The sequence below is a fragment of the Sander lucioperca genome, chromosome 1 (genome assembly GCF_008315115.2).
Source record: "Sander lucioperca isolate FBNREF2018 chromosome 1, SLUC_FBN_1.2, whole genome shotgun sequence".
Classification (NCBI taxonomy): domain Eukaryota; kingdom Metazoa; phylum Chordata; class Actinopteri; order Perciformes; family Percidae; genus Sander; species Sander lucioperca.
In genome coordinates this window covers 50,490,059-50,505,330 of record NC_050173.1, presented here as the reverse complement: position 1 = coordinate 50,505,330, position 15,272 = coordinate 50,490,059, and the positions used below count along the sequence as shown (strand labels likewise).

Sequence of the window (15,272 nt, the reverse complement as noted above, 5' to 3'; positions counted from 1 at the left end):
GTAATTGGGTCAGACGTCCAAAATGAAAGCCACAAATATCAAGACATCTCTATTTAACATCTGAAGAGATCAACCACTTGATACATCAGATTTTATTATTTCAAATCTGGATGTACAATTATAATTACATGATTATAAACCATATGATGCCAGGAAGCAAATTTATATACAATGTAAAAAGTGCATTGTGTTAACAAAAAGAACATATGAGCTCACTGAACATCCTAGCAGAGGTAAAAGGTGAAAGATGGCCTCCTATCAAAGTGGAAAAGAGATAAGGATTTCCTCAAAATCAGGCTGGATTCAAAAGAACCATTACATCTTTTGAGTCGGTAATATCAATCAAATTTACAATATTTATTTGTATGATCATATCTGGTATTTTACGGCACCCATTTTAGAATATACTACTCTGCTTGGTGATAAAACAAGAAGGAAATCTGTTTCTCAGCAAAAAGGGGCATTCATGACACACCGCCAACATGGTTCGTTACACACTTGCCACTTGAGACATACTGTATACTGCATTAGTTTTGTCAGAAATTAGTTTTTTGTTATGCAACAGAGGACCAACCACTGTATTGTGGTATTCAGTCTTGATAGATCTGCAACATGCTACCTATACTTGCAGGTCTCTCATACCTCTGTTGACATCATAGGAAATGCAGGACAGTAACAAGTAATCGTTGCTATCTTTGAGGTCCATTCTGTTATCAGTCTGAATGTATTAAATATAATTGATAGGACAGTATCACAAACTGATACATCAGGCCACTACGTGCATGAGACAGGATGGATGTAACAGACTACTATAAAACAAGATTATTGTTCTACATCAGTTTTATGCCACACGGCTGCTGTCCATTAGTGGTGGTATGGGGTGGGACTCCCTGTCCAGAAGGCAAGTGAATGTGCACACTATCAAAGAGGGGGGCGAGGGAGGAGGAGGAGGAGAAGCAGCAGCAGCAGCAGCAGCAGCAGCAGCAGCAGCAGCAGCAGCAGCAGCAGCAGCGTGTGTCTTCCGGGGATGTTGAAGCTAGAGTAGAGGAAGGAAAGTTGTGTTTCCTTTTGTGTCCACTGGCAGGCAGAGTTGAACAGGCTCTTCTCCCCCTCTTCCTTTTTTCCTTTATCTCCTTCTCTTTTATCCCCATTCGCCTCTCATTTGACACAAGTGGGCCAGCTGAGGCCTCCGCAGGCAGCAGAAACGATTATGTAAAGGATCACCTAAAAAGAGGACAGTAACAAAGTTCACTGCCTGCACCACTGTTTGATTAATAGTGCAGTGAGCCGTACAGTCGCAACACACAGGAGTTCCTTCAGTCAATGTCAAACAATGCTGTGGAGCTGTCTGAGGGCAGATCATTGCTGCAATGGGTTTTCAGTTAGTTATTAATTTAAAGTAAATACAGGAGTTGAACAGGACAGCTCTTCGTAGCTGAAAATCTATTCTAATTTTACATGTTAATGGGAAAATAAAAACAACAATAATCCAGTATATTACATTGCATCCCACTAACAATCAACACCTCACCAATTCAATTTTTTTTGTATCCATACTCACCAGGCACACCAGCACAATGACAATAGTCAGCTTGAGGTTCTTCATACACATGGCTCGAGCCAGGTTACGACTTGTGGTCTTAAACGTGACCGACTAAATGGAGTAGGTAAAGAAAGCAACGTCAGGGACAATATTTGTGTATCAGTAGCTTGCTAGATTACTGTCGAAAGTACAAAAACATTTATACTGTCTAATATCATGCACCAGAAAAACAAGTAGGATGAACAGGAAAAACAAATTTGTCTTTAAACTCACTGAATCAACCAGATTTTCTGTCTTGTCAATCAGCAACTCCAGCTTCTCTCCTCTCTGAGCTACCAAGTCTGTGAAAAGACACAAAGGCTCCAGTGTCATGAGATTCATATCAAATGCTTGGTGAAATCTGACTGACCTTTGAGACAGTAATCCCCCAGTTTTCATCAGATTTTTTTGCCATTAAATTATTGAAGAAGTTTTTGTCCAGAGCATTTGCTTTGGGCATGAAGGCCAACAAATACTATCATGCTGTGCCTCATTGGCACAGCATAATGAAGAGGCTACTGATGCAACCACAGCACACAGCATTCATTTATGCCACTAACACATAGTACGCTTTTTTCTGAATGGATATGTTGTTTCATTATTACCTTATAGTCCCATCAAAAAGAGGTCATATTAAGGTGCTATATTCGATATTCAGAACATTAATATAGCAGCAAACAACTATGTATAGATGTAGTGACGTAATGACATCCTGAGCAGAGTAAGAAGTCACACTCCCTCTGTGTGTGTTCTAATCCGAGCTTCTCTGTTCTTTGTTTTTGGTAGCTGGGCCAATAAGCTGGATGCCAACCGCAATAAAACAAGAAGGAGAAGAAGAGGTGAGATTTGTGTGCAGGCAATCCCAGCCCAGACTCTGAATGCCGTATATAGCACCTTTAAGCAAGCCCAGATCTAGGCAAAGGCATTCTAGGCAAGCGCCCCATCTGCCACTAAGGGGCACAGTAAAAGGGAAAAGTCTAAATGTTTTTTTTTTTAAAGGTCCTATGACATGCTGCTTTTTGGATGCTTTTATATAGACCTTAGTGGTCCCCTAATACTGTATCTGAAGTCTCTTTTATATAGACCTTAGTGGTCCCCTAATACTGTATCTGAAGTCTCTTTTATATAGACCTTAGTGGTCCCCTAATACTGTATCTGAAGTCTCTTTTATATAGACCTTAGTGGTCCCCTAATACTGTATCTGAAGTCTTTTATATAGACCTTAATGGTCCCCTAATACTGTATCTGAAGTCTTTTATATAGACCTTCGTGGTCCCCTAATACTGTATCTGAAGTTTTTTTATATAGACCTTAGTGGTCCCCTAATACTGTATCTGAAGTCTTTTATATAGACCTTCGTGGTCCCCTAATACTGTATCTGAAGTCTTTTATATAGACCTTAGTGGTCCCCTAATACTGTATCTGAAGTCTTTTATATAGACCTTCGTGGTCCCCTAATACTGTATCTGAAGTCTCTTTTATATAGACCTTAGTGGTCCCCTAATACTGTATCTGAAGTCTCTTTTATATAGACCTTAGTGGTCCCCTAATACTGTATCTGAAGTCTCTTTTATATAGACCTTAGTGGTCCCCTAATACTGTATCTGAAGTCTCTTTTATATAGGCCTTAGTGGTCCCCTAATACTGTATCTGAAGTCTCTTTTATATAGACCTTAGTGGTCCCCTAATACTGTATCTGAAGTCTCTTTTATATAGACCTTAGTGGTCCCCTAATACTGTATCTGAAGTCTCTTTTATATAGACCTTCGTGGTCCCCTAATACTGTATCTGAAGTCTCTTTTATATAGACCTTAGTGGTCCCCTAATACTGTATCTGAAGTCTCTTTTATATAGACCTTAGTGGTCCCCTAATACTGTATCTGAAGTCTCTTTTATATAGACCTTTGTGGTCCCCTAATACTGTATCTGAAGTCTCTTTTATATAGACCTTCGTGGTCCCCTAATACTGTATCTGAAGTCTCTTTTATATAGACCTTCGTGGTCCCCTAATACTGTATCTGAAGTCTTTTATATAGACCTTAGTGGTCCCCTAATACTGTATCTGAAGTCTCTTTTATATAGACCTTAGTGGTCCCCTAATACTGTATCTGAAGTCTCTTTTATATAGGCCTTAGTGGTCCCCTAATACTGTATCTGAAGTCTTTTATATAGACCTTAGTGGTCCCCTAAGAGACCTTAGTGGTCCCCTAATACTGTATCTGAAGTCTCTTTTATATAGACCTTAGTGGTCCCCTAATACTGTATCTGAAGTCTCTTTTATATAGACCTTCGTGGTCCCCTAATACTGTATCTGAAGTCTTTTATATAGACCTTCGTGGTCCCCTAATACTGTATCTGAAGTTTTTTATATAGACCTTAGTGGTCCCCTAATACTGTATCTGAAGTCTTTTATATAGACCTTCGTGGTCCCCTAATACTGTATCTGAAGTCTTTTATATAGACCTTAGTGGTCCCCTAATACTGTATCTGAAGTCTTTTATATAGACCTTCGTGGTCCCCTAATACTGTATCTGAAGTCTCTTTTATATAGACCTTAGTGGTCCCCTAATACTGTATCTGAAGTCTCTTTTATATAGACCTTAGTGGTCCCCTAATACTGTATCTGAAGTCTCTTTTATATAGACCTTCGTGGTCCCCTAATACTGTATCTGAAGTCTCTTTTATATAGACCTTAGTGGTCCCCTAATACTGTATCTGAAGTCTCTTTTATATAGACCTTAGTGGTCCCCTAATACTGTATCTGAAGTCTCTTTTATATAGACCTTTGTGGTCCCCTAATACTGTATCTGAAGTCTCTTTTACATAGACCTTCGTGGTCCCCTAATACTGTATCTGAAGTCTCTTTTATATAGACCTTCGTGGTCCCCTAATACTGTATCTGAAGTCTTTTATATAGACCTTAGTGGTCCCCTAATACTGTATCTGAAGTCTCTTTTATATAGGCCTTAGTGGTCCCCTAATACTGTATCTGAAGTCTTTTATATAGACCTTAGTGGTCCCCTAAGAGACCTTAGTGGTCCCCTAATACTGTATCTGAAGTCTCTTTTATATAGACCTTAGTGGTCCCCTAATACTGTATCTGAAGTCTCTTTTATATAGACCTTCGTGGTCCCCTAATACTGTATCTGAAGTCTTTTATATAGACCTTAGTGGTCCCCTAAGAGACCTTAGTGGTCCCCTAATACTGTATCTGAAGTCTCTTTTATATAGACCTTAGTGGTCCCCTAAGACTGTATCTGAAGTCTCTTTTATATAGACCTTAGTGGTCCCCTAATACTGTATCTGAAGTCTCTTTTATATAGACCTTAGTGGTCTCCTAATACTGTATCTGAAGTCTCTTTTATATAGACCTTAGTGGTCCCCTAATACTGTATCTGAAGTCTCTTTCCTGAAATTCAGCCTTGGTGCAGAATTACAGCCACTAGAGCCAGTCCCACAATCAGCTTTCCTTAGGATGTGCCATTTCTGTGTCTGTAGCTTTAAATGTTAATGAGGAGGAGAGAGAGGGGGGGGGGGGGCAAGGTGGATGGTGGGGGTGTGGCCTTGACCAACTGCCATACTTCGCTCATTTGCAAGCCATGATGTCTCTCTCTCATGGGCAGGCCAAATTCTCTGGGCGGGCAAAGCAGAGAAAGGGGAGGTAACCTTTCCCCTTATGACGTCATAAAGGGATGATTCCAGATTGGCCCATCTGAGCTTTCATTTTTTCAAAGGCGGAGCAGGATACCCAAGGCTCGGTTTACACCTATCACCATTTCTAGCCACTGGGGGACCATAGGCAGGCTGGGGGGACGCACATTAATGTTAAAAAAACCTCAAAGTGAAATTTTCATGCCATGGGACCTTTAATAGTTAAAAAAAAAAAAATTAATGTAAATTTCCAATCGAACACCTAATCTAAACTTGTATATGTTTTTAATAAATATATTATTATACTGTTTTAATAAAAAGTACAGATAAAGTAAAAACTCCAATTGCTTGAAAGTGTGTTTCCGGTTCGTATGATAGCTAGCCATTACGGTTACACTACGACTTTTCTGTGATGCTTTTGGCTGCAGCAAAGCGGACAAAAAGAAAAATGGAAAAGAAGAAAAAACAGGACAAAGACGGGGTTTACACTAGTTTCTCTCAGGTCCTTCAAATAAGCCTAAAGTAGATGCATTCAAATACCTACATAAATAAGTTAGCATGATAATAATGTGGCAGTTAAAAGTTATCTTGTTTGTTCAGCAAATTAAGTATCCCATTTGGAGGGGGCCTGAAAAATTCTGTATGTCTAGCGTAACCTTTCCATTTAATCTGGCTCTGAAAGCATCACTGTGCCATGGGGAAACCCATGAACAGCTCACCTATGTCGCGGACCATAATGCCCTTTAGGTCATCCACCTGCATCTGAGTCTCAGTGACACGATCTGATCCTCGTTGGTCGGAGTGGTGTTTCTTCAAACAGAAAGGTAGGGGAAAAGAAGGTGATCTAAGCATATTTTGAAATTCTGTAAATCTGTATGTGTGACTACAGAGGTAGAAAGCAGTCACAGAGTAATATGCTCACGTCAGGTACTTATCATACTCACCATCTGAGCTGCCAGTGTTGAGGAGAACTCACTGTTCATGGCATAAGGCAGGGCAGTTTGTGCTCTCGACCCGTACGTTGTCTGGAAGCGCTTCTTGACTTCACTGAGGAAGCTGAATGCCCGTGACCTCTCAAAGTCCTTTAGTTTAAAAAAAGTTAAATATAAGAGTTCTTTTTTTAAGTACATTCCCAGAAAGATTTCTATATTGTTACCTTGTGACTCTTAATGTGTATCGGCCTGCTTCCTGTTGTAATGGGCTCAATAGATTACTTTAAAAACATGAGTTGGAGATGTATTTGGGTGCCATAACTTTATTTCTGTTTCTCCAAGTGGCTGGGTTACTCAACTCAAGAAGTGCATTTCAATTAACCTTACATATCTATCACTCAACTTCCAACTTACCCTTAAACAAAAACATAGATATCTGAGCCATTTATATACTTACATCATCAGTGATACACAGGTATATGATTCTGTCATGGCAGATGTAATGAAAGAGATAGCTAAAAAAAGAAAAAAATGTGTCTACATTAGATATACAGTTGAAAGTACAAAGTTGAATATAGTACTCTATCACTGTAAAACGTCTAAGGAAACATTAACTACAATAAAAGGTGGTAAATGGGCTGTAACTCTAAATGACCCTGGTATTCTCCTCTTAGAGTTTTGAGTGAGGACACATTGCGTTGTGCCTTTGTGGCATTTGATGTAGAGCCCGACCGATATATCGGTGGGCCGATATTATCAGCCGATATTATGCATTTTCCAAACTATCGGTATCAACATTTATAATGGCCGATAAATGAATATTTAAAAAATAAAATAAAAACGGACGAAACCCCCTTCAACCATGTTCTGAGTGTTGGCGTTGCATAGTTTGTCCACCAGAGGGCGCTCTACAACCTCCCTGTTGGCAACACACTTTGATTTGTGTTGTTGTTATTGTGTTTTTGTTCATATAGTTTCATATCTTAAGTTTGTATTTTTATAAATTTTATTTATCAAACTTATTTTTAAACTGCATTATCATATTATTTTAGTGAGGGCTCATAAATAACTACAAATAACTAATGTTATGTTTTGTTACGCGTTTCTGGATTTTTTTTAAAAATATATATCGGCCGATATATTGGAATATAGGGCTGAACGATTTTTGAAAATAATCTAATTGCGATTTTTTTCCCAAATATTGCGATTCGATTATTTTTTTAAGCTTTGTCTTCTGTATTATTCAACAAAGACAAACAATAAATCATTTTATAGTATGAACACACAATTACACACTAGACAGTTAAAAAAGTAAAAATATAGTATACACACACACACACACACACACACACACACACCACAGTGTATTTTTTTTTACAGTACACAGAGAGGAGCTGCCTCCAGCCCCTCCCCCTCGTGAAGTTGCGTGCTGCCGTGTGCACTTGTTCAGAGAGGCTATCGTTACGTTAGCATGTTGCTGGTGTTCTTGCCGTGGGATTAACTGTACTAATAAAACCGTTGAAACACCGCGGCCGCGCTGCTGTGAAAGCTCCCCGAACGTCATTTATCAGTCTGGTTGTTACCCCTCTCAGTGGCAGCTCCTCCACTCATATCTTTATAACGGAGCTAACCGCTAACTGGAGCTAACCGCTAATCAGAGCTAGCTAATAGTTGCCAACCGAGCCTTCAGTTCTGCGTGTCTGTATCCATTACCTGCACGTATGGACTCGAACCAGAATAAAACCCTTCATTTTATTAAAATGGCTGTAAAAGTTTTAAACTACAACTCAGAGTTGTTTGAATGACAGAAATCAGCTCAAGGTACAGTGTAGCGTTAGCGTGCTAGTTGATGCTTTCTCTGCGGAGTGCAGACTGATTTGCTCTCGCGAGTCATGTGACCAAATCGCAGCCTTTGCGATTAGGAAATCGCGTTTTAACATATCGCGATATTATCGCAAATGCAATTAATCGTTCAGCCTTATTGGAATATCAGATTTTGAAATCACCAAATATTTGTATTGATATCTGCCTTAAAATCCTTTATCGGTCGGGCTCTAATTTGATGCCACTTTATTGTTTCAGGTTGGGGTTTCCTGCAGTGTGCCCTCTGTAAGCTCTGATGTCTGAGCTTTTAGTGATCTAGACCTTGTCACATAATAAGTGCTAATATATGGCAGTCACTGAGCATAGAAATCATTACATCATTAATACTGTAAGAAAACGCTTTAATCGCGTGGACATTACCACACCAAGGATAATCACTGGTTTCTGGTCTCACGTTGAAGTAGCAATTTAACATACACTGTAATAATCAGATTATTCTCCACTTTATACAGAATTATGCCCATGTAAATGCAAACACTGTTACCTTTTTTAGGCTTTAAAAATAAGTCAGTGAACTTAGTAGGAGTAGGTCTGCCTCCATGACTTGTCCAGCAGATAAGAGGCATTTTATACAGCAACAGCACTCTAGGTAAATTTGCCACTGTTTTTACCCATGGTGCACTTTCTATTACGCTACTCATCTGGTGGTCACATCAGATGATATGGACCTTCCTAACCCTAATGCAGACCCCATGTAGTCACAGAATACCGGTGTGTGATGCTATGTGACGGGAAGTGAAGTATAAATCCTACCTGCCGTGGCTGTAGGTCAATTTGTTATTCTCTGATGGGATTTTGGCTAAAATCTGTTCAGTCACTTCCAGGAAGTTGCCACCACACCATGCATGCTTTGCCAGGATGGTGGTTCCCCGAGCCACCACAGCAAACAGGATTGCCATGGCAACAGCTAGTGTTTCTGCTCTATTACACGCTGACAACACACAAAAGAACAGTGAGATGTTACTGGCAGAGGAAGAGAGGCTGGGAGAGAGGAGATTGCTTAACAGAGGATGATTCTGGTGAAACGTTTTAGGGTTACAGATAACACATGAAGAAATGAGGGGAAACTATGTGTTAATAATTAACGTTACTAACGTTAGTAGACACTAAGATAACAAGCCTTACTAGCTAGCTACATAACGTTAATCCAGTTGTCACGACAAATGAAAACGAAAGCCAGATTAACGGTGGCTGGAAAACAACAGGCTAGATAGCTAGCTAATGATGTTGTTGACCAATGTAGCACGGCGTTTGGTGGGTAACGTTGACGTTAACCGTTTGCCGCAATAACGTTAACGTTAACGTTACCAGTTTCTAGCAATGGAGCTGACGCAATAACAGTGATATAAAAATGAATACAATACGTTACCTCGATGTGTCAACGCTGTCCAAAGAAGCTAATTTAGCGCCAGTTTCCAACATCTAAAGAGATTTAATTTGCTAGCAAGCTAGCTTGCTAATCCCTTTCGAGTGACTTCTGCCAAAGACGGGCTTTGCTTCTGCTTTGCAAATCGCCCAGACCTCCAGACCGGAAAACGAACTCGCTCCTATGCTAGGTAATGTAGTTTGTACCACATTAATTATGCCAAGTACTCAATTGTATTGTTTCGTTTTAAGAACTACATTTTATGACTTCCTTTTATGCCGTGCCATCGTCACATGTTTTCAAAAATACGTCATGTTATGGCGACATTTTTGTTTTGTTTTTGGTTGGTAAAGAGCCCTTTTCAAGGTCTTACAGGCAATCTTAAAGCTCTATCAAATTGGGGTTTGTGGTCGAATTTGTGTTATTTTAGGGGTCCTTGATATGGAACAGTACATAAGGTGTTCAGTTGTAGAGAGGTTACGTTTTCCTCTTTTACCTTCTTAAAAGAAATTAAGCAACCATTTTATTGATTTTTAAAATATTGAAAATTAAAAAATGCGATGTATTTTAGTATGCATCTTAGAAGTACGTCTTACTGTGTTTTTCAGCCCCAATGGCAGCTTTCTGAGAGTAGGCTAGTTGTTTTTACTATAGCCAAGCAGATTTCCAACTTGCGGAATACCCAACAGACAGTTTTCTCAAGTTGTACCCACATATAAAACTTTAAAAAGTCAGGTATTTCTGAATATTTGATCAGTGTTACTCCTATAATCACACACCTGGCCTATGCTAAAACAACAAATAAACCCAGTGGAACAAGGCCCTACTTCTTGCCTATCAGACAGCAGTGAGGGCAGGCATAGCTCCACGACATCTGTATTGACGTCCAGAGTTGGAATGTGAAGCATGGCTGGGGAAGGCGAAAAGAAACCAGTGCTGGAGATGGTAAGAAGCTAATATGCCTTATGATTTTGTTTTTTATATATAGCTACATGTATTTGCCACTGTTAATCTCTGTTTGTATGAACATATTCAACACAAGAAGCTATCGATAGCATTTCGACTGCTTGTAAACGTCTCACGTGGGTAGCTAGCTGCTACAGAAGCTAACGTTAGCAGTTATTCCACCTGAATCCAAACTTCACTCAACGCTGTTCTCTTTAATGCAACATTGCTTGTAGACTGATAGTATGAGTGGCATTATATAAAGCTAAGCTAAGACTAAGGTTAACTGAAACGTAAATGACTTTACCTACTTTACAGTTGCTTCTGGTCCATAGCTGACTCCGAGTTTCTCCACTAGGGGGCAGTATTGTAACAGACCTGAGTGTTCCCTCAGTTTTTTACAATATGCTTTTCAATATGGTCAACTAGATTAGATTAGATTCAACTTTATTGTCGTTGTGCAGAGTACAAGTACAAAGACAACGAAATGCAGTTTGCGTCCAACCAGAAGTGCAAAAAGAGCAGAAAAAGTGCAATGTGATATTCAAGTATAGACAGGACAAGAGATGTAGAGCAGTGTAGACAGTAGTGTACAGTTGGTTTACAGATGGTGGTTTAGAGTAATATAAATTAAATATAAATATGTGCAGTGTATTAGCAGTTACCTTATAAGAGCAGAATAAATATGTAATATGAACAATGTATGAACAACATGTACAGATATGTGCAATGTAGTAGCAGTAACATTATAATAGTATTCAAAATAATATAGATATATGCAGTGTATTATAAGAAAAACAGAATAAATATGGATATTCAGTATGTACCATATAGACAGATATGTACAGTATGTACAGCTATGTGCAGTGTGGTAACAGTACCATTGTAGTGCTGATGCTTATCACTGAGCGTCTGTGAGACAACAAGTAGCCTATTCAGTTAGAGGTCGACCGATATGGGTTTTCTCTGGCCGATGCCGATGCCGATCTTTAGAAATCAGGGTCAGCCGATGGTATGATATTGATATTTTGGCCGATATGTGCTTGTTTTTAAACCTCTATTTGAAAGATAAAATGTAACACTAATATACACAGAATTTCTCAACAAAAACATTTATTGAACACTTCACCAATCTACACTTGTATACTTCAATTAAAAATGTATAATGTAAAAACATACTGTATATTGTATAAATAATGTATGAAAAATATATTAAATAAACGAAACAGGTAAGAAGAAAATAAACTTTGTCTTTTCAATGAAAAAATAAAGTTTAGTGCACTTAGCAGCATACAAATCTGAGAATACAAATCTGCAAGCTCCACAGAAAGTGACAGTTATTAATCTCAACACTATTTCCTCCTAACTCCTGTTGAATCACATAAGACTAGGGCTATCTAAAGTCAATTCTTGTTCACCTTGTTTGTTAGATCATTGTTCATTTGTTTGTGTTTTCTCTGTGTTTTGGGGATCCTCCTGTTACATGTCCTGTTGACCTCATTAGGATCTTATCTGAGCACATTTCTCATTCAAACAACTCTTAATTGTAATTTAAAACTCGTCCAGCCAATTTAATAAAATTAAGGGTTTTATTCGTGCTCGAGTCCATAGATGCAGTTAATGGATACAGGCCCGGAGAACTGAAGGCTCTGTTAGCAACGATTAGCTCTGTTAACGGTTAGCTCCGTTAGCGGTTAGCTCCAGTTAGCTCCGTTATAGGAGTGGATGAGACTGCCACAGACAGGGGTAACAACCAGACTCTGACAAATGACATTCGGGGAACTTCCACAGCGGTGTGGCCGCGGTGTTTTGTACGGTTTTATTAGTACAGTTAATCCCAAGGCAAGAACACCAGCAACATGCTATAGGCCAGGAGCCAGGTCCACTCCTCAGGATGTTTTTTGCTACCTTATTTCCTATTATCTTATACCTTGGGCCATCACAAGTTGATAACGACCACCCCCAACTTGGCCCCGTTTGGTCTCAGGGGCCAAAAAACACCCTTTTTGGGAAAAGCTTTTGGCGGAATTATGTAATTGTGAATATTAAGGTACTGCAGCTACATAAATGGTTATATAACCCTAAAATGTTGCATGGTGTATACTGACACAGGCGGAAACTAGCAGAAAAAGATTCTGGGGATTGCTGCATTTTGCTGTCAAATATCACCCTCAACATACCCCAAAAGACAAAAAAATGTCTGTCCGCCTGACAAATTGTCATCAAAAGTGATCATTTTCAAGCATTTTATTAGAGATATCACTGCCTCAAATGTACATGAAAAACTTCCCAAGTTTATAAGCTTCAATTTAAGTGCAAGATGACCTTTCTAGCTAGAGGATTACAGCTGGTATATCCAAAGTTCTCCACTGTATCTTAAATCGGAGAAAACATAACTTTCAAGCATTACCACTCCATATGGGATTAAGCATATTTTTAGCATATGAACAATATCTTTTTATTTATTTTTTTAAAGATTATTTTTTGGGCATTTCTGCCTTTTAATGATAGGAAAGCAATGAAAGACGGAGAGAGAGGGGGAAGACATGCAGGAAATCGTCCCAAGTCGGACTCGAACCCCGGACCTTCTGCTTCGAGGCATGAACCTCTGTTTCGGGTGCGGCCCTTCTGGCATTTGCCCAAATTCCAGACTGCCAGTCTGTCACTGCTTGAAAACTTGACCAGTCTCTATGAAAATGACAGGCCTTCAGATGATGTCTTCCATCATATCATGAGAGCTCCAGTGATTCAGAAGTAAATTAATGAGTGCCTTCTTGTTTTCATCATTTGTGAGAAAACCATTCCAATCAGTGGGTTGATGACCATTCAGCCCATTAACTATAAAACGTTCACCACAACCTCTGCGATCTCTCTCAGCTGATTTTGGTGAATAAAGACGGTCAATGTAAGTGTCTGTGCTGAATACTGTTTCAGCTGCAGCAGGTAGACTTTTGGAGGTGCGCTCTGATATAGTCTTCATTGTCCGTGGTACATTGCGCATGTAGAATGAGGAGTTTCCATCTTGAATGAGAGCACATTGGCTTGGAGAAGGAAGTTGTGCATTCTCAGCATCTTTGATCATGTGATTAATTCCTTTTGCTTTGTTGTTTTTTGCGAAAAAGCCATCGATTGTTGAGATGGAGTATGGCATCAGAGTCAAGGGATAGGTCATTAGGCAGTCCCTCCAGAAAAACGTGATTATGCGATCGCATAATTCAATGCATAATCAGCCAAAGTCCGCATATTTATGCGGGGGGTGCATTTTTTCAAATACGCCGCACTTTCGCCGCATAAATTGCCGATTTCCACACAAAATATGCGGGGCTTGCATGATTTCATAATCCCCGCATTTTCGTTGCAAAAAAGTCACACATATATCTTAGCAGAAAGTTGAAAAATGTTGCGTTTACTTCACACAAGAGCAGCCATTTTCCCCTATTGCCATGGGAACGTTATGAAGTCACGTAATTACGCGACGTGAACATCATCGAAAAGCTGCAAACCCCGCGATGAAGCCATGATGAAACCGCAGTTTTTGCAAGTTCCCGCAATTTTTGCAAATTCCCGCAATTTCATCGCATAAAATTGCATAAATATCCCACATATTCCATCGCATTTTTTAAGAAAACGTGCCGCATAATCAAGGATTTTTGCCCGCAACAATCACAAAAAAAATCCGCATTTTTCTGGAAGGACTGTTTAGGTCAGAGATGCTAATTTGTGACTTAAGTTCTTGTGATTTGATGAAGATCTGAAAGATAAACCCACTTGTGGCCTTGTACTGGATCACTTTCTGGTTTGATGCCACAAGCTTCCTTTTAGGTGTGGTAGACGACATTGTCTTGAATCTGTTCCTCTTGATGGGTTCAAAGAAAAGGACCTTTTTTGTTAGAAGTCGATCACGGATGAACTTCTCTTTTTGAGTTTTGCCATTTTTCAGGGCATTCAGCACATCATAGCGCACCTCTTCTGGCATAGCTGCTCCTGAACTCAGACTTGAGCTGAGAAGTCTCAAGCTGAAATGGGTTGATAAAACTCTGAAAAGCTTGTACTGTTTGCTGCACTTGCTCCACAGATTGAGTGATTTCACGTGGTCTGAGAACTCTTTGTCGCTTCTCTGTATGTTCGCCTCGGCCACTTGTCATTTCCCACATGGCTTCTACAAACTCTCCTTTGGCATGGGCAGTCTGGATATGATGTTGGCTCGCTTCATAATTACTGGTTATTCCACAGATCCCAGCAGAATATGTCCCAGATCCTGAGTTTGACTTGAATCAATCTAGAAGTAGAGTGGGCGCCTTACATGTAGAAAAATATAGGACACCAATCTCCCAATAGAATCAATATCTTTCTATAACCAGAAAAATAGATCAACTTACCTCCAAATTGTCTTTGCTGAATAACTTCAGGATGTGACATGAAGGGATATGGTGTTGGTTGGTTAGTGCAGTGGTGTAGTCTACGTGATACGCAGGTATACGCAGTATACCCACTAAGAAATCTCCAGGATTTCCATATACCCGTGCACTTAAAAATATGCAATGATACGCAACAACATATATTTTTGTGACAGAACTTTCACTTCAGATATTTGTATTCACAAATATGGGGTCAAGTAATGTGACAGCAAACTAAACTAACACTGCAGAACATGCAGAGAGACTTTTCTCATCTTTCACTGACCCGCTCCTCGCTGAGGGTAGTGTGTAGTGTGTAGTGCGTAGTGTACTTAAATTGAAGCTTATAAACTTGGGAAGTTTTTCATGTACATTTGAGGCAGTGATATCTCTAATAAAATGCTTGAAAATGATCACTTTTGATGACAATTTGTCAGGCGGACAGACATTTTTTTGTCTTTTGGGGTGTGTTGAGGGTGATATTTGACAGCAAAATGCAGCAATCCCCAGAATCT

The 15,272-nt window shown here is 39.5% G+C and overlaps 2 protein-coding genes across 3 annotated transcripts in view; one reads left to right on the top strand and one right to left on the bottom strand.

Moving 5' to 3' along the window:
• Positions 1 to 52: 52 nt before the first annotated feature.
• sybl1 (synaptobrevin-like 1) lies at positions 53 to 9,678 on the bottom strand. Of its 2 annotated transcripts, none has more exons than XM_031280219.2 (9): positions 9,419 to 9,678; positions 8,803 to 8,980; positions 6,623 to 6,680; positions 6,178 to 6,315; positions 5,953 to 6,043; positions 1,817 to 1,884; positions 1,562 to 1,654; positions 1,015 to 1,224; positions 53 to 964 (listed from the first exon to the last, which is right to left on the bottom strand). In XM_031280219.2, exons 2-8 carry the CDS (start codon positions 8,946 to 8,948, stop codon positions 1,159 to 1,161), a joined length of 660 nt encoding a protein of 219 aa, XP_031136079.1. In that variant the 5' UTR covers positions 8,949 to 8,980; positions 9,419 to 9,678; the 3' UTR covers positions 53 to 964; positions 1,015 to 1,158. The 2 variants fall into 2 exon arrangements, with proteins under 2 accessions (XP_031136079.1, XP_035861340.1); XM_036005447.1 differs by having other exon boundaries at positions 8,803 to 9,030; positions 9,419 to 9,649.
• Positions 9,679 to 10,238: 560 nt separating this feature from the next.
• The window catches only part of polr1d (RNA polymerase I and III subunit D), a 20,766-nt gene continuing 15,732 nt past the window's right edge, over positions 10,239 to 15,272 (top strand). Inside the window, exon 1 of the mRNA XM_031280220.2 lies at positions 10,239 to 10,360. Within this exon, the coding sequence (XP_031136080.1) occupies positions 10,322 to 10,360 (39 nt within the window). The 5' untranslated portion in view covers positions 10,239 to 10,321. The remainder of the gene's footprint in view (positions 10,361 to 15,272) is intronic.

Excerpts from the sequence above, each read along its gene's own strand:
- sybl1 (XM_036005447.1), bottom strand. The coding sequence starts at position 9,471 with ATGTTGGAAACTGGCGCTAAATTAGCTTCTTTGGACAGCGTTGACACA. Across the intron at positions 6,316-6,622 it reads ACCTGTGTATCACTGATGAT|GACTTTGAGAGGTCACGGGC; the intron begins GTAAGTATATAA and ends TTTAAACTAAAG. Across the intron at positions 1,655-1,816 it reads CAGAAAATCTGGTTGATTCA|TCGGTCACGTTTAAGACCAC; the intron begins GTGAGTTTAAAG and ends TACTCCATTTAG.